Source organism: Tenrec ecaudatus, chromosome 13, assembly GCF_050624435.1.
Source record: "Tenrec ecaudatus isolate mTenEca1 chromosome 13, mTenEca1.hap1, whole genome shotgun sequence".
In the NCBI taxonomy this organism is placed as follows: Eukaryota; Metazoa; Chordata; class Mammalia; order Afrosoricida; family Tenrecidae; genus Tenrec; species Tenrec ecaudatus.
In genome coordinates, this window is record NC_134542.1 from 104,269,565 (window position 1) to 104,293,932 (window position 24,368).

The following is a 24,368-nucleotide window of genomic DNA, read 5'->3' on the forward strand; positions in this document are numbered from 1 at the left end:
GAAAGAGAATTTGCCAGACAGAATTCATAAGAATCAAGAGTTGAAATGGGGAGATCTTCGAAGGAGGTGAGGGTGGAGCTGGGAGACCCCTTCAGTGAGTCACCACAGAGTCAACTGGAGGGCCCTTTCCACCCACCTGCCCTCCTGGAGCCACGTGCCAGAGTGTTTCAGTGGTACCAGCTTCAGAGAAGAGCTACCTCTAGGCAGGGATGGACATGGGGGCGGGGGTTGAGGCTGGGCAATGTCTGATGGCTCTCCTTCCCATAGGACCATCAAGACACTCTTCTGGAAGTTCAGAGAAACAAGACTCTGGATACTGCAGCCATCACCATCCAGAGGGTCCTGCGCGGATACAAACACAGGTGCCCTCACCCCTTTGACACAGGATCACGATCCAGCAAACCAGGCTACGTGCTTACATGCTTTCTCGCTGGGCCCTGTCTCCCCAAGGGGACTGAGCACAGGGCCTCCCAGGATCCCTGGCCTGCAGCCTGTGGTGGTCAGAGAATTCTACTTCATTATTTGATTGAGGCAAAGGTGGGGGGCACAGGGGGAGAGGTACACAAAGCTTTACCATGTAGGAAGTGTTGGCTCTAGTCTCAACTACATTGGGATGTTTTACTTCATTAGACTTAGACAGTGTGCAGGCTTGGATTTAGAAGATGATTTGGTTTTTGAAGGAGCCCTGGTATGAGGGTGGTTAAGCACGTGTCTCCTAACTTGAAGAAAGGTGGTTCAAACTCATCAACTGCTGAGAGAGAGAAAAATAAGACCATCTGCTTCTGCAAAGATTTACAACCTTGGAAACCATATGAGTACTTCTACTCTGTCCTATAGGGTCCCTAGTACGTAGGAAAGTGATACTTGATTCCTTTTGCTGACATTGCCCTTGATCAAGCCCTATCAGGTCTCTTACACCCTACTTGCCACCGATTTTGGATTACTTGTTGTTCCCTTGTCCCTGAGTTTGTTAACACCACTTCCTTTCCTCCGCCTTTCCCTCTCCCATGTCCCCCTCCCGGAACTGTTGGTGCCCTCTAGATTCTTTATCCTGCCTATCTTATCTAGATAGACCTGCAGAGATATAAATATGCACAAAACAAAGCGACAAAAGAAAGCAACAACAACAAAACCAATGAACAACAAAAGAAAAACCTGTGAATAGTTCAAGGTCTGTTTGTTGACCTTTAGGAGCGTTTCCGGTGGAGTCTGATGGGGTGCTATCAAATACCAAAGTCTGTTTTTGCTATTCCCTCAGGACTTCCTTACTCTGCTTCTAATACATACGTTTTACGATGCATAAGACAGTGCTCACAAAATGTATCTAGTTCCAATTGTCAATAAGCTGAGGTTAAGAAAGCTTGATTTATCCCCGTCCTGTCATTTTTTTGTCTAACTAATTTTACGCGCCAGGAGAGTAAGCACATCATTAAATATTAAGGGTGCGTATTTATGGAAAATGCCGTTGATGTCATTTCCTCTATTTCTCCTTTGAAGTGCAACGACAAGCCCTGGGAAGTCTGCCCTGTCCTGTAGGGTCGCTCTGACGATGGCAGTGAGTTTGTGCTGTTGATGCTCTGAGTTGCCCATCCGGTTCTGACGCAGAGAACTGGAGAAGGCAGACAGAACGGCCCCAGCCCTGCCCCAGCCCTGCCCCACGCTCTGCTGTTGTTCTGTGAGCGGCAGCCCCTGTCTCGTCCGTCTCCTGAAGGCTCTCTCTCTCTCGTGTTCACTCCCCTCCACTTGAGCAAGCATGATGCCCTTGGTTCAGGGGCTGGCCCCTCCCGGTCGCATGTCTAAAGCATGTGAGAGGGTCCCACCATCCTCCCATCCTTCTGTGCTTTTCCAAGATAGACCTGTGCTTCCTTCTGGAAGGCCACAGCATCTTTCTTACCCTTTGTCTGCACTGTAAGTCAGATGCATGGATAGTCCTCATTTATTTTCCAGCTCTTGTAAGCTTGAGACACTGTCGAATTATTTTTGTTTTTAAATTATTGAATTTTTTTTATTTTGGAAACCAGTGGTCCTCATCTATCACTGTATACTAGAATCACCTAGGAAATTAAATTTTAAAAATTATGTGCACCCCAAACTTACACACACATATTTTCCAGACCCTCATAGGAAATATTCTGACTTAATTAGACCAGGGCCTTGGAAGCCCTAAAGGGGCATTCATCAAGACATATTAAAGTTTGCCAGATAATTTTAATATGGTTGGAACTCATTGTTCCAAACCTAAGTCGATTATTAAAAAGTTATTAAAGGTGATGTGCAGACTCAGGATTGTGTAGCCGGCTGGAAGTGCCCCTCCGCAGTGGCGGCTGTTCTTGGCCCTCTCCGACACTGTTCCCGGCTTGGACAGTGAACCAGCCGAGGCCGAGGGGGCCGAGCTGGACGCCCTCGCTGGTGTGAACAGACTGCGTCCAGACTGGTGGCGGGTGGAGCAGGTGGGGCTGGGAAAATGCTTTGTAGACGAGTGTGGTCCCACCGTCGAGGACTCACAGCGAAAGCAGGTGACAGATGGTGAGGCCTGCCTGTAGGACACACTGGACGCAGCTGGACAAGAGGGGCACTGTGCCGAGAGACCGGTCCTTGAGCCGGTGTGTCTGCCATCCACCTAGCGCATCATTGGCACACAGTAACCTCGACGGGGAGCAGATGAGACGAGCGAACGGCTCCGCCGATGGCCACACATGTGGTTTCCCGACAGAGACAGTGGACCCCAAGCGAGCGCACGCACTGGCCGAAGGCCATGGGATTCGTCCTCTGATGCCTCAGTGGGAAGAGGGGCTCATCAGGAACGAAGGAAAAAGCGCGATAGCCGTGGTGCTGGGGCTCCCGGTGGCACGAGGGTGCCCCATGGGGTGATGCAACCAGAGACTTAATAAGTTCTATCAGAAATGAGCCGCTTGCAAGCCACCCGGACACCTCGGCCAGATTTCCGTGGGGCAGCGTCCCTATTGCCATCTTCGGAGTGACCAAGAAGCGCCTGGACTTCCCACCTCTCGGTCCATCAATGAGAGGTTCTCTGTCGGAGAAGTTCTCAGAATAACCACCTCCGCACGTGGCTGTCTGACCAGAGAAATGCCTGGTGTCGGTCCTCCCTGGGTTTTTACCCTGGCACACATACAGCTCTGCCCCCCTCTTCCCCCCCGCCAGGTTTTTCATGCGAAAATCAATTCATGCTCTGAAACAGAGAACCAACCATAGAGTAGACATGCGATCCTGTGAAAACTGTCTTGAGCGCTAACGCAGTTCGTTGGTAGTGTTGTGTCTTTCCTTTTACTTTTGGAACTATGTTGGTTTGGGGAGGAGGTCATGAAGGGCTGCTTGCAGAGAATACAGTTAATGTGGCTGTTTGGTCTGCAGAGTCAAAGAAGAAAACTCAGTTAAGTCTCAAAAGAAAAGACAGTTATATGTGTCGCATTGGCCTGGCTGTCTCTGCTGCCTGGGAGCCTGGTTCTTCTGGATCCATCCTGTATTTGTCCCCGCAGGAGAAAACTACGTTTCATGGAGATTCCCAGACCCTCCTGCCTTTTCCTATTCCTCAAAAGGGCTCCCATTCCTTGGGTTTCTGACCTGAAATGACGGCTAGTTTATGCTGCCAAGAGGAGCTAGTGTCCATCAAGGGGGAACATTGGAAATGGCTTTATTCCATCATAGATCTTTGGAGACAGTGAAGAAGTACTGATCATCTTGGTAACTGGACTCTCCTCATTCACAGTTGCAATGTTAGGAGCAACTTGAGATGCTGATGGATTTCTACATCTAACTTGGCCATAAGGAGCCCTGGAAGTGCTGTGGGCCAGGCGTTGGACTGCTAACCACAAGAATGGTGGTTCAAACGCACTGGCTGGTCTGTGGGAGAAAGATGAGACCGTCTTCTCCTGTAAGACTGAGAGTCTTGGAAACCCTAAGAAGGTCACTATGCATTGCAATTGGCTCGATGGGCGTGACTTTGTATAGCTTGGCCTGACATAGGAGTCTTGGTGTGTCGCAGCCCAGCTGCAGCAAGGCCCAGGGGTCCCTCAAGGTGGGTCACCGCATCGGCAAGTGGGAGACAGAAACCACACGACTCAAAGGTTGCGGGTGACTGTTCCAATTTTATTCATGCAAAACTTCAACTTATGTATTCTTTTTCTTGGCTTAAAGCTTATGGCCTGAGATCACACATCAGGAAATTCTCAGGCCACAAGACCGTAACAAGTTACATCAATCACATCATGATTCTTGGTTAAAAATTAGTACATCTTGAAACTAAAACTTTCTCAACTACAAGGGTGATAGACTTAAACCTTCTAACAATAACTGAGCACACTTCATCCAACTAGGGCGCATTGTTCTAACTATGAAATCAATAAAGCATTAATACATTTCATCATCAATAACAAAAATTACTTGATAGGCTTTGGCTGTTCTTTCTTAGGCTGTTCCTCTAGGGCTTTCGTTTCTTGTTCTTACTTTTCCACTAAGTTCCCATAAATTAAACTCCCCAAAGACTTTCTGTACCAAGGTAGGAGTTGCCTAACAACAGGTAGCTTTGCTTCAGTGGACTTCAAACATCACGGAGGCCCTCCTCTTGCTAACCCTTCCATAAAACTTAAACTACTAAAAGGAACTTGTACACCTTCTTTGTTAACTATTCTTATGCCATTCTTATTATAAGCCCCTGTATAAGGTAAATCAGGGATAGGAACTCTATTTCTCTTTGGGTTATTTCCTGGAGGGGGATGCCATATTCTACCCCCTGTGCGGTAACCAATATAAGGAGGGGGAAAAACCGTGGGAAGAGGATGATAAACTTTTTTAGAGTCTTGCACAAAAGCTTCCAAGCGAGCCTCTGAGATTTCCGGGGGTTTCGGTTACACTAGCTCAGCCTGCTCAAGATCTAACATAAATTCCTTAAGGGGGGTTTCTAGCTTCCAGTTTCTAGTTTTATTATACAATACACTTTGCACATAATCAGGACATGGATATTTCAAAGCCATAGGAAGGGGAGTAACCTCAACTTCTGGGGAATATTCCTCAGTTGACATCAGTTGTTTCCTAAAGGGGAAGTGATCAAGATTATCAGGAACCAGAGAGCAGCTACACTTATCAATAATGGTATCAGGCCAATAATTCCAAAGGGTTCACGGAAGAGACCTTCCTTGGTGGAGCCTTCTTTGAATGGTCCTCTCCCATGTGCTGACTCTGTCAAGGCCCATGGCTGGAAGTGGTCTCGGCACTGGTGGTGCAGTGGTTACATGTTCAGCCACTAACAGGTGAGGGGTTCGAACCTTCCAGCAGCTCCATGGTAGGAAGATGTGGCAGGCTGCTTCTCTGAAGATGTGCAGCCTTGGAAGGCCTCTGGGAGCAGATGGACGCTACCTTATAGTATTGCCGTGCATTGGAACCGACTGGATGGCAAGGGGGCTGATTTCAGAACCTGGCTAAATGTCTTTTGAATTATAAAAGAGTTCTGGATAAGGAAATATTGTGTCTATCGATGTCTCTATGTCCCTAGCATTTCATTGTCTCTCTCGCCCCCTTTCCACAAAACCAAACTGAGACCAAATGCTCCCCCATCGAGTCAGTGCTGACTCACCGTGACTCTATAGCAGGGTGGACTGGCCTCTGTGAGTTTCCCCGGCTGTGCATATCTTACAGTAGCAGACAGCCTCATCTTGTCCCCACAGGGTGGCTGCTGGCTTTGAACTGCTGGATTGTGGTTAGGAGCCCAGTTTGTAACCCAGTTCACCATCAGTGCTAGCTGAAATGTCTGCATTGACTCCGTGCCTTGCATTCCGTTCCAGGAAGGAGTTCTTGAGGCAGAAGCGGGCCGCTGTGACAGTCCAGGCCAACTGGAGAGGCTTCTTAACTCGGCGAAATTTCAAGCTGGTGAGAAAACAATTTAGAAAGGCTGAGACCTGGAACAGGGGATCACACTGCCTGCCTAATAACAAGTTAATTTAAAATGTCTATTTACATGTGAGGTCATAGGTAGGTGGGATTAATCACTAACAGAGTTCAAAATAATTAGACCTCAGTGTCCCACACACTCACAAATATGCATGCTCTCTCTTGCTTCTTTCTTTGAGAAATTGCCTTTAATGCCAAAATCAGTCTAGATCGCCAATTCTCAAAGCAAGTGTGGTGTGGGGAGAGGATCAGACTCATGCATAAGGGGCTTTCCAAACATGGAAATTGAGAAATTCTAGCTTTAGGGGGCGACTCCCTTGACAAAGAATCACTGTTCTACTGGATTTTCTCACTCAGTGGTTCTCACACCTGAGCATGCAACATATTAATATAGTTTTTATTGTGGTCAAATATATTTAATAAAACATTTGTCATTTCAACTACTTTAACACGTCCAGTTGCTCAGTGATACGATGTTCACGCTGTGCACCAGCTCTGCCATCTTTCCGCGTGTTTTCATTGTCTTCGATGGGAACTCAGTGACAGTCAAGCATCGTCCCCACCACACCTTCTTGTTAACACAGTCTCAGGTTGTAAGTTCGTGGGCAGTAGACCGCTCTCCTGAAAAAATCTGGGCATCTCCAGAATGGAGTTGAGGTGCTTGACTCTGAAATTGATTCCTGGCTCTTCACAATTTGAAGCCAACAAGTACATTAGTGAATGGATCATTTTCTGCTTCAGTCCCCTCTCCCCCCCCTCCTCTCTCATTCGTTGGCTTTCTTAACCATAGGCTAATTGGTGTCTGCTACACAAATGAACCAAGGTGCCTTATATGTACACATGACAAGTTTGCCTTGTCATGAGCCAGGCTGTGGTTGTAACATGACAGAAATGCCAGCGAAACTGCTCCCGGCTGCGTGTCCAGAGGCAGCCTGTCCGTGTCTCTGTTTCCGAAGGCATTGTGGTAGCAGACATGTGTTGACAGGAATCTCAGAGCCTGTTCCTGTTCATGCACATTTTATTAAAGGAAGGCATTAAAGTTAAGGAAAACTGAGACATGGAGAGGCTGAGTAATTTCCCAAATGTGTAGTTAGTAAGCAATCCAGCTAGGACTTGAATTCCGGTCTGATGACTTCAGAGCCTGTCTGGTAAGGCATGGCACTGACTTCCAATGGATTTTGTTTAGTGGTCAGTCACCTAACCCTTATTGGGCTGGCCCTTGAGAGGTCAACGAGAGCTCAGCACAGGGTTTCAATGATGGGCCACTGGGGCCCAGGGAATGTTTGCAGCACAGAAGTGGATATTCCTCCATGTATTATTTCTTTTATTTGTAATGCGTCCCCCAAAACATCAGCTCAGTATGGCCAGCCCTAGACTTCCACACAGATGTGCTAGCTCCCAACCGGTTTCCTGAGACTGGCTTCCAGGTAGGAGAAGTGAAGCCTCTGGAATTCAGTCACCTATGCAAACATCTAAGCACCGCGAGAGAGACATCGTTCTTTCTGCTATAAACACATGCTGGCTTGGCACTTAGTTGAGGGCCAGGCGCTATTCTAAGTACTGTGTAGGTCACAACGGAGTTAGTGTACCATGCCCACATTGTGTGAAATGTTTGCATCAGTCTTCTGCAGGCACCTCTGAAGCTAGTCTATCTCCTCAGGATGACTACTTGCTCCATTTCTTCTAAGAAAGCCCAGTGCTCTGCATTCAGCTAGGACCCAGTGGTTCTCAACCTTCCTTATGCCGCGACCCTTTAATACCATTCCTCATGTGATGGTGATGCCCCCAACCATCAGAAATATGTGTTTTCCAATGGTCTTAGGCAACCCCTGTGAAAGGGTCATTCGAGCCCCAAAGGGGTCGCGACCCACAGGTTGAGAGCTGCTGAGCTAGGCCCAAGCCTCTCCTGAGTGTACCTTCTCTCTTCTTGCAGATCCTGCTAGGCTTTGAGCGCCTGCAGGCAATTGTCCGGAGCTGCCAGCTGGCAAAGCAGTACCAAGTAATGCAGGAGAGGATGGTCCGCCTGCAGGCCTTGTGCCGGGGCTACCTGGTCCGCCGTGCAGTCCAGGACAAGAAGAAGGCAGTGGTGGTCATCCAGGCGCATGCCCGGGGCATGGCTGCTCGACGGAACTTCCAGAGGAAGAAAGCAAGTGTAGGTTGTCCCTGCGTCTTGGGTGGGTTTGGGATGGTGAAACTGGAGGGGGCTGAGGAGGGGCCAGCTGGGGAGACGTAGGCTCGGACTAACATGGGGAAGGTGGAGAGAGTGAGGGGCAAGATAGAAAAGCCCCTTTGGAAGTCACCATTCTCAAGCCAACTGAAAATTCTGTTCTACACAAACCCAGCAATGATAATGGATGCAAACTACAGCACCGCCCCGGGACTAACATTTAGATGTTGCAAGGAGGGTCCCCTGTGAATGCGGCAGCCCATGCTGTCCTCCGGGGACCCTTGGTCAACCTCCCCAGCTGGTGAGACACAGCACGGGGGAGGTATCACTCCCTCAGGGACTTTTTAAAAAAAAAAACATTTTATTAAGGGCTCATACAACTCTTACACAATCCATACATACATCAATTGTGTAAAGCACATCTGTACATTCATTGCCCTCATCATTTTCAAAACACTTGCTCTCCACTTAAGCCCTTGGCATCGCGTCCTCTTTTTTTCCCCCTCCCTCCCCGCTCCCCTTCCCTCATGAGCCCTTGATAATTTATAAATTACTATCTTGTCATATCTTGCCCTTTCCGATGTCTCTCTTCACCCCCTTTTCTGTTGTCCGTCCTCGGGGACTTTTTTAAGGCAAGAGAAGTGGGGCAGGCTTTTGGGAAGTTGTGCTCCTCAGTTCTTTAGCCAATGTTTAGGGGTGGTCTCCCTGAAGGTCTGGTCCACCCTCAAGGCGACACAGGAAACCGGAGCCCGGTGAGCGTGGGGAGAGCACCGTTTGGGGGCCTGGTTACTGGTGTTTGGAACGAAGGCTTGCAGACAGAGACACCAGGAGTGGCTGTGGGGCTCCGGCAAAGAGCAGAGTAAGGGAGGCCACCTGGACATGCTCCCACATGTTTCATTTCCTGCAGGAGACCTTCCTCAACTCAAGGTCCTTCCCTCCAAGCTCGTCCACTGGGGGCGGGGTGAGGTTAGGATGAAGGTATGGAGCAGGGAAATGGAGAAGGAAGAGCATCGACTCTCCAATTCTCCGCGTGCTTTTGCACACTAGCCTCACGAGTTACTAAAGGCCCAGGGCCTTCCCCTGCTGGGGCTGCGATGGCCCGTGAATGGCCTCCAAGGGCCAGAGCAGTGATGGGACAGCTGGATACGGGGGGTCCCTGGTCTGATGGCAGGGGGCCTGCAGACCTCTGCCTGTTCTAGGCCTCCAATTCTCCGGTGGGAGTGTAAAGCCCAATCACTTCGAACTATTAAAATCCATCCTTTTAGAGCAACATCTATCTGTACCAGTGGTGGCAGGACAATATGGGCCTGGCTTCCGTGCTTAGCCTGCACCGCCCGCATGACGTCATGCTCGTTTCCCTGAGCACAGCTGGGCCTACGGTAACCGTCCTCCGTCCATCCATACAGGAGCATCTCTTCGTCCCCATTGTCCAGCAGCGGGACTCAAGTGTTCTTCCTGCCAAGAAGCGTGAGTCCATCTACGACCCCCTCACCGATACGGAGATGGTGGAGAAAGTTTTCGGCTTCCTCCCTTTGATGATTGGGGGCCAAGAAGGCCAGACCTCCCCAAGCTTTGAGGTAAGACGCTCCCTTGTCATTTTAGACTTCAGCCCCAGGGGAGGGGGGCGGCGGGAGATCTCTCCTAAAGCCCTGACCTCTCTCAGAGGCAGTTAAATCAGGTGGTTAAACTGCTGCACATCCCACGGGTTGTGCAGAGACAGGTAAGGGGCCAGAAGGGAGCTTCTATGGTCACGCCCACACACAAAAAGCAGGTCCTTTAATGGCAGCATTCCCTAGAGGTTTGACAAAGTGCACACTCTTCGGCTTCGGAGTGTTGCAGCACCCCCAAGTCTCTGACCCCTCCTCTTTCAGAACATGGGGAGGCTGGCTCTGCAGGGAAGCTGTGCAAAGGAGGATGGAGCGGGAACCCAACTGAATCCCCAGGGCCACCCTCACCACACCCTGCTCGGGGCCAGCCTTCTGGGGCTGGGCGCCCAAGGGGCTCAGGGCTCTGCATGACACAGTAGCTAGATGTAGACACAAGCTTGCCTCGGGTGTGCTCCTGCCGGGCCCTGACTGTGCAGAAAGACGGGAAGGACGATGAAGACAGCGGGCTGGCAGGAGAGAAGTCTAACCAGAGACCGACTGCAGGGCAATGTGCACTAGGGGCCACCTGCTGGCCGAGACATTCAGGAGGAGGCCCATCCCACAGAAGCCCTTGGGATCCCACTGAATGGGTGTCAGACAGAGGGGAGGGGGCAGAAGTCTGTATATCCATGTATAACCAGATGGACCCATCGCCACCTTTCTGCCACCCCAAGTGTACACCCCGGCAGTAGCTAGCTCACTGTTATCTGAAGGTCATGCTGGTCCATAACTCTGTCTCCCCCTTGGCCCCCAGGATCTGGAAACAGAGGCCGAGCAGCTACCTGGGGTGGACCTGGACACAGTCCTGATGGCTGAAGAGCTCGATACAGAGGTGGACAGTGTCGATGGACAGTACACCTTCCCCAAATTCGCTGCCATCTACTTTCAGAAATCGGCCAGCCACACCTACATCCGGCAGCTCCTGAAACACCCTCTGCTCTACCATGAGGATGACACGGAGTGCTTGGTATCTGAGCTGGTCTTGGGCTGGCCTTGGGAGGAAAGAGGGAAGGGGCCAGAGTGTACTGGGTAAGGGGGTAGTCTGCACCAGGGTTCCAGTGGGGTTCCTCTGCACATTTTCTCAGATTTCACTGACCATCTGGACCATCATCCTGAGATTCATGGGGGACCTACCGGAGCCGGTGATCCTTGCTGGGACCAACCCACCCGACAGCACAGTGGTACAGTCGATCCACAACACCCTGGACAGCAAGGGCAGCACCCGGTCTCCCCAGCCTGGCAAATCTGCACAGGCCCAGCGGTGCCAAGCAGGCAGGCAGAGGAGGGCAGTTCTCGGGCTGTTCAGGCTTGAACCACACTTGGAATTCCTGAGTCGAGGGCTGCGCCCAGGACCTTTGTCCATACAGGGAATGGAGGGCATCCCGTGGCTCTCAGATTAGGCTTGATTTGAACCAGATCAGGAGACATAGCATAACAACATAGTAGGTGCTGTTGCGAATGGAACATCTGTAGGACCGCGGCTTCTCTGTGAATTTAATTCCTAAGCAAACCACTCTAGAAGTTAGAAATGATGCTGCTTATTTGATAGCTGAATAGACAGAGGCTCAGTCAGGTGAAGTGTTTGCTCCGAAATCAGTGACAGCTCGGATTTTGATTCATCCTGCTCAATTCAAAGGCCCATCTCTTGACCTGTGTATACCCTATCCTGCTCCCAACCGTAAGGTAAATTCATACCCATTTTCAGGTTAGTCCAAAGCCCTTCCAAAGGCCCCAGTTTTCTGATGTAATCTCGGTTGGGCAAGTTGAAAGGACTTACGTGGCTGTGACTGCCCTCAGAGGCTACCTGCAGCTCATGACCATTTCATACAGCAGGTGACTTAAGAGGGCTCTTTCGGGGATGCTTTATGGGGATTTGTGGACAGACTAGCGGCATAGAAATTCACACCAGTCTGCAGACTGGTATTAGATGTTGGCCACGCGTGGCTTAGGAATTACGTGGAAGTTTCCCAGGCCCAAGCCCTGACTCTCTGTCAGCTGACAGGGTGGACACCACCAGAATATATTCATCATCTATGGCTTTGAAAGAAATCACCCCAAACTTAGATGTTTAGAACTGCAAGCACTCGTGACCTCACATACTTCCTGAGAGTCAGAGATTGAGAATGACTTGCTGTGTGGCTCTGGCTCACGGTCCCCCATGAGGTTGCCTTCCGGCTACAGTTTATCTGGGACGTGACAGACTGAAGCCTCCACCTCCACAATGGTGCTCTCACAGGACCTTTGGCAGGAGATCATGGTTCCTTGCCTGTGGAGCTCCCCACAAGACGGCCCAACTCCCTTGAAAGCAAATGACCCGAGAGACCCAAGCAAGGAGGGAGATGCAAGCCCCTCCTGGGAGTCACCGCCCATCATCCTCTCTTGTGGGCATAGACCAAACTTGATACAGAGTGGGCGGAGACTACACAGAGGTATGGGTCATGGGTTCCCCTTGAAGATTGGCTGCTACCTTGCCCCTTCTGCAGGCTGAGGCTGGGGGAACAGCCTTCGAGGTGTGCTTCCTGGAGGCGTATATGAGTACCCACTGTTGCCCCTCACTGCCACCTAGGGAGCTGACCAACTGAGCTCAGTCCCTGTGCCACCACGAGTTTGCTGAGTGCCATCGAACCAATTCTGACTTACAGTGACCCTGTCGGCCAGAGTAAAGCTGCCCCGTAGAGTTTCCTAGGCTGTAATTTCTTATAAATGGTTGTGTTGGCATATGCTTCACACATCACACAATTTGACTGTGCAGTTAAAGGATGGAGATCCGTGCGATCATCACCACAGTCAGTTTCAGAGCATTTCCTTCCTGTGCTCATTGCTGTTAGCTCCCCATTTCCCCCTCTCCTCCCCGCCCATGCCCCTAGGTCAGTGGTTCTCAACCTTCCTCATGCTGCGACCATTTCATACAGTTCTTCATGTGGTGGTGACCCCCCAACCATACAATTATTTTCGCTGCTTCTTCATAACTGTAATATTGATACTGTTATGAATCCGGCAACCCCTGTGAAAGGGTCGTTCGACCCCAAAAAGGTTTGCAACCCACAGGTGGAGAACCGCCGCCCTAGGTAATTATCAATCCAGTTACCGTCTCTGTAGACCGACCTCTCCTGGAACTCATACAGAAAACCATATACATCACAGACAGGAAGCAAACAAAACCAACAACAGGAAAGAGTCTCGATCTGAAGAAAGCAGAAAATATTACAACTTTAAAACGAGTCCAAAGCGAGGTCCAATGATAAAAGTATTATATTTTAACCAAGCGACACCTGCCATCATAGACTGTACAGTGTCTCTGGCCCTGCTGGTGGATTTGAGGCGTCCCTTGTCATTCAGAGCCTTCTGCAAACCAAGTGTTCACAATTTAAGCTCTGACATCATGTCTTCCTTTGAATTGGGATTGGACTGCTGGTGATCCTTGGATCACACAAGCTAGTGATGCCTTGCTTAGGCGGTTGCTTGTTTGAAGACAAACCTATTAAGATCCCAGACGCTATTCTTTGTGGCTAGCTGGGCACCCTCTAGCTTCCTGTGCACACTCTCCTAGAGCACCCATATCTTCAGTGATGCCTTCATGGGGGTGAGCATTGAGCTGGTGGGTGATAATCTTCACAGAAGCAGAGACCCAGGTCTTTTCTCCTGCAGAACCCAGGTGGGTTCAAACCTCAATCTTACAATTAAGTCAAACGCTTAACCACTGCTCCACCAGGGGTCTTTGCCACTTGCTTACTCATAGGAACAACACAAGCACTCACCCCCAACCACAAGTTGATGCACCCTGGACCCAAGGACTTCAACTCAAGATCCTTTGGGCCCTGGCAGCTGACTGACTCCTTGCCTCAACCAGCTTTTGTTTTGACCGCAAATCCTTTCAGGCTCTCTGGAAGAGAGTGTGATTTCTGCTTACCGAGAGCAACTGACCACAAGGGCCCGAGCCAACCCTCCCTCGCCTCCACTCCCTGCTCTGCCTGCCCATCAAGGCAACAGCCTTGCCCCGAGGGTCTTCTGAGTCCTGCTGAAAGTGGGCAGAGGGCATCCAAGTGGACTCGGCAGATCTTCACAGACATACCTTGGGGGTTCTGGTGCTGACCATGGCCATAAAGCAAGTACCGTTTGAAATGTTGTTTCCCACACATCGGGAAGTTAAGTTTACAAAATGTTGCTGCTCTTGGGTGCCTTCGAGTGGGCGCTGCTCATAGCGACAGCAGCTTGCAGCACCGTCCACTCTGCTGCCATCCTTCAATGGTTTCGGCCATTGACGATTTGAGTGCCTTCCAACCCGAGGAGCTCATCTGTTGGCACCATGTCAGACAAGGGTCCACTGCTATTGATAAGGTTGTCAGTGGCTCATCCCTCACAAATTGACTGCCCAGTCTTCATTCCCAATAGGGTCTTAGTACGGAAGCTCTGCTGAAGGCTGTTGGTATTTGAAATACCCAAAGCTTAACTTTCAAAGCAGCATTGAACATACAACCCAAGTACTACCGACTGTAGGACAAGTGGGGATACACTAGCCTGTAATGCTGTGGTTCTCAACCTGTGGGTCACAACCCCTTTGGGGATCAAATGACCCTTTCACAAGGGTTGCCCGATTCATAACAGTAGCAAACTTACAGTTATGAAATAGCAACAAAAATAAGTTTATGGTTGGGGGGTCACCACCACATAAGGAACTGTATTAAAGGGTCATGGCATTAGGAAGGTTGTAATGTATTGAATGTGCAATTGTATTATTAAAAAAAGAGTTTGCGATATTGTGAGGATTACCCAAATGTGACAGAGACCCCAAGTGAGCATATGTTGTTGGAATAGCGGCATCGACAGGGGACCACAAACATTCCATTTGCAGAAAACACGAGGTATGTGAAGCACAGTGAAATAAGATGTCTATTCGGAGATCAGCCACGAATGTGGCACTATATAGGGCTGTGCTGGGGGTGAGGGAGGCGGTATGCAGAAAGACTTCGGACCCAGCCCTAAGTCCAGGTTTACAATCTTGGGAATGAGAAGACAGGTCTCTGCCCCTAGCCTGCTTGAGCTGTGTTACCCAGCCTCCCCTGAGCCTCACGTCTGTCTTGTGAGAGCTCAAAGCATTACAAACCAGAAGGACCAGCCACTAGACTTCCCTCCTGTTCCCCATCAGAGGTCCAGCTCACCTTCCCTGAAGAACTGTCTCCTCCACAGAAGTCCAGTCACAAGGACAGAGGGACCAAGGACACCTCCGTGAAGTTGAAGAATTCCTCCCGGACAACAGGCCAGGTGACTTTGGGTTGAGGAGACTGCAGGCTGGCCCCAGCTCTGCCAATGGCCTGACATGGGTCTTTGGGCTATCACCCTTCCCTTGAGCTCCAGTGGCTTCTTGGCAAATGGGAGCCCACAAATATCCTGACTAACATCTTTGGGACTCAAGGTGGCCAGTCAGCTGAGCGCTAAGAAGGAGGCATATGAACCCAACAGCCTTACCTCAGACCGACCCATGTCCAACCTGGAGAAGGTACACTTCATTGTGACCCATGCCATCCTGCGGCCCAACCTCAGGTTTGTCACCATGCCTACCCTCTGTTCAGAATAGCAGATGCCCTCATGGGCTCTCACCCATGTCCACAGCCTCGGCTTTACCCCCCAATAGACCCCCTACCAAAGTGTTTCCTACCTACTCTGTGTTAAGACAGTCCGTGATAAGGCCCTGTTTTATGAACACAGACTCACCATGGTCTGATCATTTATTTTAGAACAGGATTTAATAGAGGACTCATATCAAGGTGCAAACTCCACTCTATTTTAAGAGATAGGCTCCTGTGTTTTAGAGTTCACTTATTTAAAACTGTATTTCTCCAGTCTGCTGTACCTGAGGATCTCATCAAACATCCACATAGGGCCCTTTGATAAGATGATTAGAGGCTTGAGTCAGGCTGAAAAGATCCAGAAGACCCCTCCCCACTTTGCACTGCCAGAGGAGAGCGGGGACAGTCTCGTGACCCTTTGAGGGTGGGAGCCGATCAGGAGGGAGGAGTTCAAGGCTCTCCCAGGAAGTCCCCTCTTTCCTCTCTGCAGCAGAGGGTGAGTGACCATATTCCAGGAAGGAGGTTGGGCCTGGAGGGAGAAAGAGGTGTGAATTAACAATGAACTAGGCTGGTGCACAGGACTGGGTTGATGTGAGCAAGGCTTCTGCCGGGGAACCCTGGGGCCTCCTTCATCAGAGAGCAGCATCCTGGTGATGAGGTTATTGTGGAGGTGACCAGAGAGAGAGAGAGAGCATGCTAAAAGGTTGAGAGGATGAGGTGATGGGAAAGGGGACTGGGATTTGGTAAGAGAGGAAATGAAGGCAAAGGAGAGTGCATTCCCAGGCCCTAGGAAAACAGCCAGGGTGGCTTGGTCCTGGGAGATGACATGGGCCGGGTTGGCTAATGCAGGGGGTGATGATGAAGAGGTGGCAAAGGCAATTGGAGGTGAGGAGTTTGGGGAGGTCCAAGTGCCAAGGACCAGCTACAGCCTTGGCCCCACCCAGGATGCGAGAAGGGTACATGCCCTGGTGCATCTGTCTCTTCTAGAGCTCTCCCCCTTCTGCCAGCCTTTGGCCAACCTTCCCAGGGTCTTTGTGTTTTAGGGACGAGGTTTACTGCCAGATCTGCAAACAGCTCTCAGAGAACGCCAAGACCAGCAGCTTGGCCCGGGGCTGGATCCTGCTTAGCCTCTGCTTAGGCTGCTTCCCACCCTCGGAGAGGCTAATGAAGGTAGGAGGCCAGGGACAGGCGTGGCATGGGGCGGGGTGGCTCCCGAAATCCATGTCTCTGGCTAGTCTTCCTATCACAGGCCAAGATATACAGCAGTGAGTGTGCTTCCTTGGGTGTCCAGTTCCCCATCACTAAAAGAGGATGCTGGTCCTAGCTCCTTCCGGCCCAGTCCAGTATCCACAGGGCCTTTTCACTGGAGCTCTTTTGAAGCTAAAATGAGGAAGGAGGTCCAGAACCTCAAGTCCAGCTTGTTTGATGAGACAGAAATCATGCACCTTCAGACAACGGGGGGGTGGGGTGGGGTGGGTAACACGCACGTGGTGCCTAATTCATGCGGGGGCACCTCCACTCAGGTGAAAGGCCTGCATGGTGGTGGGGGGTGGGGGCGAGGCCAAGACCAGCCTCTGGGTGAGTGAGATTAGGAGCTGGCCATGTCTCCAGTGACCAGGGAGGTGTGAGGAACAAGGGAAGGATTACGTCTTTCTGCTTACCTGTCCACGTTGCTGTCTGGATACAACACTACATGTCACAAGTTCAAATGACTGCATTTGACCAGGCCAGCTCACAGTTCACCTGAGCCGTCTGTCTCCTCTCTAGCTGCTTTCAGTAGGTTCTCCCAGTCCATGGTCCACCCGCTTCTCTCTCTTCCACTGTCAAGTTCCAGGCTTAGCCTCTCTCTCTGTCTCATGTGGTCTCTGGTCCCCTCCTAGTACAGGGTCTGAGGAGTGTGTCTGCCCATCTGCCATCTTGCTGGAAGTCTGTTACTTTCCAATTCTATCATCCATGAGCTTTTTGAAGCCCCCTTGCATATTTTAGGATTGTTTTTGAACTGTTGGATCGAAGACCACACATGTTCTAAAACTATGGTTTGTATTGCCAAAATGCTCCCCAGAAAGGCTGCACTTAATTCATATTCCCTTTTTCAATCTGAGTGCCCATCTCTGCATACTGCACTAAGTTTATCTTTAAACGTGAAAAAAGCTCTTCGTTTGGGTTTGTGTTTTCCTCTCCCTCTCTCCCTTTCTTATCCACCAGTATCTGCTGAACTTCATTAATCAAGGGCCAGCAGGCTATGGAAACTTCTGTGCCGAGCGCCTGAGACGGACTTATGCCAATGGGGTGCGCCTGGAGCCCCCCACCTGGCTGGAGCTGCAGGCAAGTGCCCACAGGGGAGAATTCCTGGCTATATAGGTACCTTCTCCTAGGTGATATCTTCTGTCCTGTGTCTGAAGGCTGCAGGGTGATTGTTGCTGCACCCTCTCCTGGCTTCTCACCACCCAGCCCAATCTCCCTACCCCCTTTCATTTACCTGCTCGGTTTATACGCCGTGGAATGCCAGGCAGCAGCTGTGTGGGCATGTTACATTTCATTGACCTCAAAGCGTTCCACACTACTGCCCTCCGAGATTTTAGAGAGCTCTTCTGACCAGGTGTGAGGCTAAGTCTCAACCTTGCCAATGCTCAGAGCTCTGATCTAAAAATGGGCCAGCTTGTCTGCTGGAGCTGCTGAGGAAGGGGACTGGAAGCTTCGGGAAACAAACACATTACAGGCATGGAAGAGGAGGGTTGCGCCTGACCCTGCTGTGGCTATCTGGTCAGGCAGCACATGCCAGTGAGGTCTCTCTGGTAACTCCAGCAGTGCCCTGTGGGTGACACTTGGTCTTCAGAGGGGTCCAGGCTGCAGGAAATGTGAAGACAGCAGGAGCAGTGGGTTTGGGACAAGTGTATAGGTGAGGCAGTACTGCTGTGGTTGCCCTGAAGTTCAGGAACTCAGGAGCCAAGGGAGCATGTCTGAGCAGTAGCCAAACCCAAACGGCAGAGGACGCTGAGTCTCCATCTGTCACCCAGGCTGTCAAGACCAAGAAGCACATCCCAGTCAATGTCGTCTTGGTGATGGGAGAGAACGTGACCATCACAATGGACTCAGCCTCCACAGCGAAGGAAGTCTGCCAGCACATTGCCCAGAAACAGGGCCTCCGTGACCACCTGGGATTTTCCCTGCACATGGCTGTGTACAACAAGGTACTTCCCAAGAATCCTGGCCATCCGCCACCCGCCCTCACAAACCCAGCCCCTGGGACCACCGGCCCACCACCCCCCTGTGCGTTCACAAGCACGCCAGGAGACGTCATCAGTCTGGGTCCAGATTGGGAGGTCAGAGTCCCTTTGTACCTTCCCATGAGTGTACCAAGTTGACACCCAACATCACTGTCATATCCACAGACTTACAAACCCTACTGAGTCAACTTCCACTGACAGGTTCAGACGCCCGTCTCTCTCACACTGTCGGGTGGGGAGGGTGGCAATGTGCCTAGATCCCACCTGGCGGCCCACCTGTTTTCCCATACCTGCACTGTGAACACCTCAGACAGATGCACTCCTACCAACCAACCAACCAACCAGGGTCTCCCTGCCCCTTCACCTGAACCAGAATTACCCTGTGCTACCAGTATGAAACCTGTCCGCATCCACTCACGGGCAGTGGTTGCAAACCCCACTGAACTCGGTGGTCCCTGACCTCCAGGAGCAGCCTGTTGCTCGTGAGCACCTTCCATGCCCATGTGCAGAGGGCGTTGATCCCCTGGGCTGTGGACTCCCAGCAGCCCCTAGCCCCTGTCTGGTTCTGCCCTCAGTTTTGGTCCCTGGGCAGTGGGCACGACCACGTGATGGATGCCGTCGCCCAGTGTGAGCAGCTGGCCCGGGAGCGGGGCGAGAGTGAGCGTCAGTCTCCCTGGCGCATCTACCTCCGGAAGGAGTTCTTCACCCCCTGGCACGACTCCAGCGAGGACCCTGTCAGCACTGAGCTCATTTACCGCCAAGTCCTCCACGGAGTGTGGTCCGGCGAGTACAGCTTCGAAAGAGTGAGGGGCCACAGAGAGAACGGGGTTCTGGGACAGGGAGTCTCTGGTGGGGGCTCCCATTGGACCGCAAAGGTGCAGGAGAACAGAATGCAGAGGGACTGAAGGGAGGAGGGAGGCTTGTTGACCGGGACACCACTGTCAGGAAAACATAGGGCAGAGCGTGGGGCCAAGGAAGACAGCCTCCCCTCCAGGCCTGGTCTCTGCTGTTCCTCCTTGAACCAACATCTGCCAGGTCAACGGAGTCCATTCAATCATCAGGACATGAGAAGTTCCCACAGTTGAGCCCAGGTCTAGCCTGGCAGCCCCATAGCAGCTGTTTATCAGGCAGTGAGACCCGAAGGTCTCCTGGTGAGGCCACTTCTGCTGCTTCTGGGCGGTAGGACTTCGGTCTCGCCTCTCTGAGCCTCTGGCCCAGATCTGGAAAGAGCTGAGAGGGACACACCTGCTGAGTAAGACGGTTGGGGCCATAGAAACTGCTCCTGAGTCCCTGAGAGCAGTCCCACAGTTGTAAAGCTGGTACAAAGCTCCCTGGAACCGAGTTGGGAGAAAGCCACTCTGGTGGCTGGAGGCTGGGTCAACTCCAGCGTCACCAGTCCTTGAAGCAGATGGGGGATGGTGGGGAGGGGGTCAGTGCAAGACTAGAGAGGCAGGGAGCCTGAGAAGCCAGGGGCCCACCATTCAGTCAGCTAGTGGCTCTACAAGTCTTTGGTCTCCCAGAAGCCTATCGACGTGCGATGTCACAGCAGAAGCCTCTGGCTCAGTAAAGCTGAGACCTTATTCATATTAACCCTGCTGATAGTGGCAAACCGGAGTTTTACCTAAGCCTTTGAGCACCCCCCTACTCCCTGGCTCTCCAAGAGAAGGGGGTCTCCCCTGTCATTGGTCTGCCGACCAGAGTGCCACCTGAACTGGGCCTAGTCTAGGCACCTGATGATTTTGCTCAGTGAGGGCCAGGTCCCGCCCAGCAGACCAGAGGTCACTGGAGCCACTTGTCAAGTTTGCTGGGGGTGGGGCAGGGGAGCTTGGTGCGGTGCAGGGTAGGGTGCGCATGGAGGGGGGCCCCAGCTGTCCTCACCGGCCACTCCTGCCTGCGGGGCTGTGCAGGAGGAAGAGCTGCTGGAGCTGCTGGCTCGGCACTGCTATGTGCAGCTTGGCAGCGGCACCTCGACAAGGAGTGCGGCCATCCAGGCACTGCTGCCCACCTGCGTCCCCACCAAGCTCTACAGGACCAAGCCCCCCGAGCGGTGGACTAGCCTCATTGCGGCAACCCTGGCCAAGGTCAGCCCTCACACAGCCTGGGCACTCTTGGGGGACGGGGCGGGGATGAGAATCCACCCTGCGAGTTGGGTGGGCAGAGGGTGGGTCTCTTCTGTCTCCACACCTGACCTTCCCCATGGACCCTCGGGCCCCCAGGTAACAGAACCATTGAATCCCCTATTAGAGACACCCCATCACCACCCGCCATCATTCTTCTTTTTGAGTGAATCTGGGTGTGGGCCAGGCAGCCCCTCTCTGTGCCTGCCTCGCCTGCAGCATTGGCCTATCCGTGGCCTTTTGACCTATAAGAACGAACATCCACAGCTACTGACTGCTTGGTCTCAGCATTGAAGCCTTTTGTTTTCTGACCCCTGGCCTCCCCAGCCCTTGTACAGCTAGCTCCTCCCTGTCCCTGTTCTTGCTGTACCGCTCTGAAGAGCAGTAAGGTGGCCCTGACATGTCGATCACGCTGGGCCCACTCCCACCCATGAACATACCTCTGGGGTTGGAACAGACTCAAGGGCAGGGAGTGGCCATAGGACAACGTTTCCAGGAGCTCAGCACTGCCCTGCCCCATAACAGCATTCTCAGACTCACCTTCACCAGCACAAGGGACTGCTGTGCTTCGTAAATTCTCACCCTGGGACGGGGCAAGTAACACAGGCGGATTTCACAGCAGCCTGGCCCGCATCCCTCCGCTCCTCTGTGGGAGTGGCCTTCCTCTGAGGGGCCTGCGGGACACGGCTGTGTCAGGCATCCAGGCCCGGCCGATGCAGCTGCTGCAGGACAACTGCACCCGTGCAGGCACCGAGAGTAGAAGCTTAGAGGTCATGGCCCCGGTGACACTAGAGACCAAGAACAAGACAAGGAATAAGAAGGCTTGTCAGTGTCCACAAGATAAATGCCAGGAAGACGATGCGGACAGCAGGTGTCATCCGAGCCCAGAGAAAGGCAGAGGGGACGGCCAGGAGCAACAGTCTCCACTGTCATCCTAGAGAGGGAAGTTCCTGAAATCCCCGTGGCCTGAGAAATGCTACCGGTCCATTCTGGGCTCCTAGCAAGTCATGGTGCAGTCATCACTGAAAGCCCAGAGAGGACCTGCAGCAAAGAGGTCCGATGGCTTTGTCCTGGCACCGGTCCACAGTGTGCTTGACCACACACGGGCTCAGTCGCAGTCCCTGGGAGCGGCTTGGCAACGGGTTACAGGGAAGCCAAGCCCTCTTGCTGTGCAACCTGAGCAATTGCGATTTCAGGAGAGGGACCACGGATGGCAGGCGGGGAGGGGTTGGGGGAGTGTCAGGGAACAGACGCACACATGAAAATGAGTAACTCGGGAAGGTGGTGGGGGGGGGTAAAGAATTATGAAATGTTCACTCCACCACTTTATTTCCAAAGTGAGCATCATTTCACTTTTTATTCACCATTGAAAGCATGTGCATTGCTAAATCACAAAATTCCACGCAGATCCAAGGAAAGATAGGGCCTTACTGATAATAACACACGGAAGAGATCATCACTTTGTAGTATATATCACCCTGCCAACTGCTCTCTGGTCATCGATATACAAGTAAGATAGGGGTATGAGCGTTTTCTTAGAGGGAAAGAGATAACGCTACTTCATGTCAGATACCGCCCTGACAAAGCCAATCTGCTTTCTCACTTAATCAGAACACACAGGCCACTCCCACTTAGATCACCCGCTTCCAACTCTAGCCTCCTCCTGAATGGCTGAGTGGGACACCATTGCACTAATGAATCATAATTTACTTCACTGGTTTTGATCAATAGATATTAAAATTATCCCCCATTTTTCATTACTAAAGCAGTTGAGTCGCTTTTGTGCGCGAGATGGTTATTTCATTGGGGTAAAGTCAACGAAGCGAGATTACTGGGTCGCAGGTGAATCCTCCTTTCACCAATAGTCCCAGACCACTCTTCAGAGAGTTTGGAACTTACAGTCCCCAAACCAGCATATCCATGTTTTAAAGGAGAAACAAGGCAAATACCATCTTGTTTTATAAACAAGCTGTGAAAAGAAAGTTGCGTTGTATGTCATAGCCAGTCTGGGGCAGATCAAGGAGGAGAGGAAGGACAGACCGAGGGCGGCAGAACAAGTCGACAGCAAGAGAAGGAAACTTGGAGCCAGGGACCGAGCAGGGGCAGATGGAGCTGAAGGCACGAGTCCTTGAGAAACCCTTCCGTACAGAGAAGCCGATGCCAGAGCAGACCGAGAGGAGACCGGTGCCACGGAGCCGGACAGACCCCTAAGGCATGTGTGTATAGGCAGGAGCAAAGACAAGCACACAGACGAGCATAACAGACACGCGCATGTGCAGACATGCACACTAGCGTATGCACACGGACACGCGCATTTTCAAAACACACACAACACAAACCCACACGGATTCAAACATACAACATGCACATGAATGGGTGTACACATAGATGTGGAAGGCACACACGTGTACACATTCAGGACACATGGACACACATGCATTGCACCCACATGTACAGTCGTGCACACACAGTCTGTGCTGAGACACCATGAGCAATGGCCGACCCTGTTACGATTTTGTATCCAGGCATAAAGCCTTCCTCCCTTCTCCAGACCATTTCATCAAGGGCCCTCACCTGGAGGGTGGAGCTACCCCACCAGAGCCTCTCTGGCCCCCTGTGGGAAGCAGAAAGATTTCTCCCAAGACATCTCCCCAAAATATGTTAGATTTAGGACACTGCTTGCAGCTAAACAATTGTCAAGTTACTTCCCTGTAGGCAGTCAGCTGCCAGACTACTGTCTAGTCCCACCAGGGGTGGGCCTGCTCCCTGCTGCTATGGGCAACTGGCTACTTCTCCCTAAAGGTTTGTGACCATTAGCTTGGTTCCTGTAGGTGGGGTTCACACCCTACTGATAATGGTTACTATGGAGATCCAGAGAACAGATCAAACTGGCTAAGTGACATCCGAAGTTAGGCTGCCATCCTGCCACATGTATACCCCTAATCCCTCCTCTTCCTATTGCTTGGGTTCCCCTAGATCACCCCCTCCCATTACTGTATTGCCTACAGCACAACCCTTTCCTGTGACATATGTCTTCACCTGTAATTAGGGGGCTTGCACGTCCCCAGAGAATATATAAGCCTTGGTTAGCATTAAATCAATCTCTCTCTCTCTCTCTCTCTCTCTCTCTCTCTCTCTCTCTCTCTCTCTCTCTCTCTCTCTCTCTCTCCACGTGGACCACCAAGTGAGGCTGAGGTGAGCGTTGCTGCCATGCAATGTGTCTGACTCCATTATTTCTCCCTCTCTTCTACCACTCATGCTCTTTATGACTTTACTATCATCTTTACTTATTATTGCTTTACAATTGCGCCTACCGGACCCGTGAAGATGTGCTAGGGGCTGGATTCCCCTCGCAGCCCCCAACCTTCAGCAGGCCTGTGTGATCTAAGGGAGAAGCAGGATGTTCATCAAATAAACATCGACCCTGAATGAGGGGTCAGGACAGGGTGGGAAAGCAGGTCACACCAGCAGGCACGATGGGGAATGGGCAGGGTGCTTCCGGTGGAGGTGACCCTGGCATCCCCAGCCCTGGCTCTCCCTCACTCAGGCACCATACGCCCAGAAGCAGGCAGCAGCACTAACTGTGAAGGAACAGGTGGTGGACATGGCCCGCCTGCAGTGGCCGCTGCTCTTCTCCCGGCTGTTTGAAGTCACCACGCTCTCTGGTAATGGCACCTGGGAAGCTGGGAAAGCCTGGGCCCCGGGGCCAGGCCAGGCCTGACACCACCTCTCCCCCTCCC

At 51.7% G+C, this 24,368-nt stretch overlaps 1 protein-coding gene across 1 annotated transcript in view; it reads left to right on the forward strand.

Annotated features, from left to right (window-relative positions):
• The window catches only part of MYO7B (myosin VIIB), an 85,944-nt gene that overhangs the window by 49,299 nt on the left and 12,277 nt on the right, over positions 1 to 24,368 (forward strand). The window contains exons 18-31 of the mRNA XM_075529145.1: positions 268 to 362; positions 5,799 to 5,883; positions 7,838 to 8,056; positions 9,478 to 9,648; positions 10,472 to 10,684; positions 10,803 to 10,970; positions 14,905 to 14,979; positions 15,131 to 15,258; positions 16,328 to 16,454; positions 17,490 to 17,609; positions 18,302 to 18,475; positions 19,087 to 19,314; positions 20,419 to 20,592; positions 24,176 to 24,293. Of these exons, the coding sequence (XP_075385260.1) occupies positions 268 to 362; positions 5,799 to 5,883; positions 7,838 to 8,056; positions 9,478 to 9,648; positions 10,472 to 10,684; positions 10,803 to 10,970; positions 14,905 to 14,979; positions 15,131 to 15,258; positions 16,328 to 16,454; positions 17,490 to 17,609; positions 18,302 to 18,475; positions 19,087 to 19,314; positions 20,419 to 20,592; positions 24,176 to 24,293 (2,095 nt within the window). The remainder of the gene's footprint in view (positions 1 to 267; positions 363 to 5,798; positions 5,884 to 7,837; positions 8,057 to 9,477; positions 9,649 to 10,471; positions 10,685 to 10,802; positions 10,971 to 14,904; positions 14,980 to 15,130; positions 15,259 to 16,327; positions 16,455 to 17,489; positions 17,610 to 18,301; positions 18,476 to 19,086; positions 19,315 to 20,418; positions 20,593 to 24,175; positions 24,294 to 24,368) is intronic.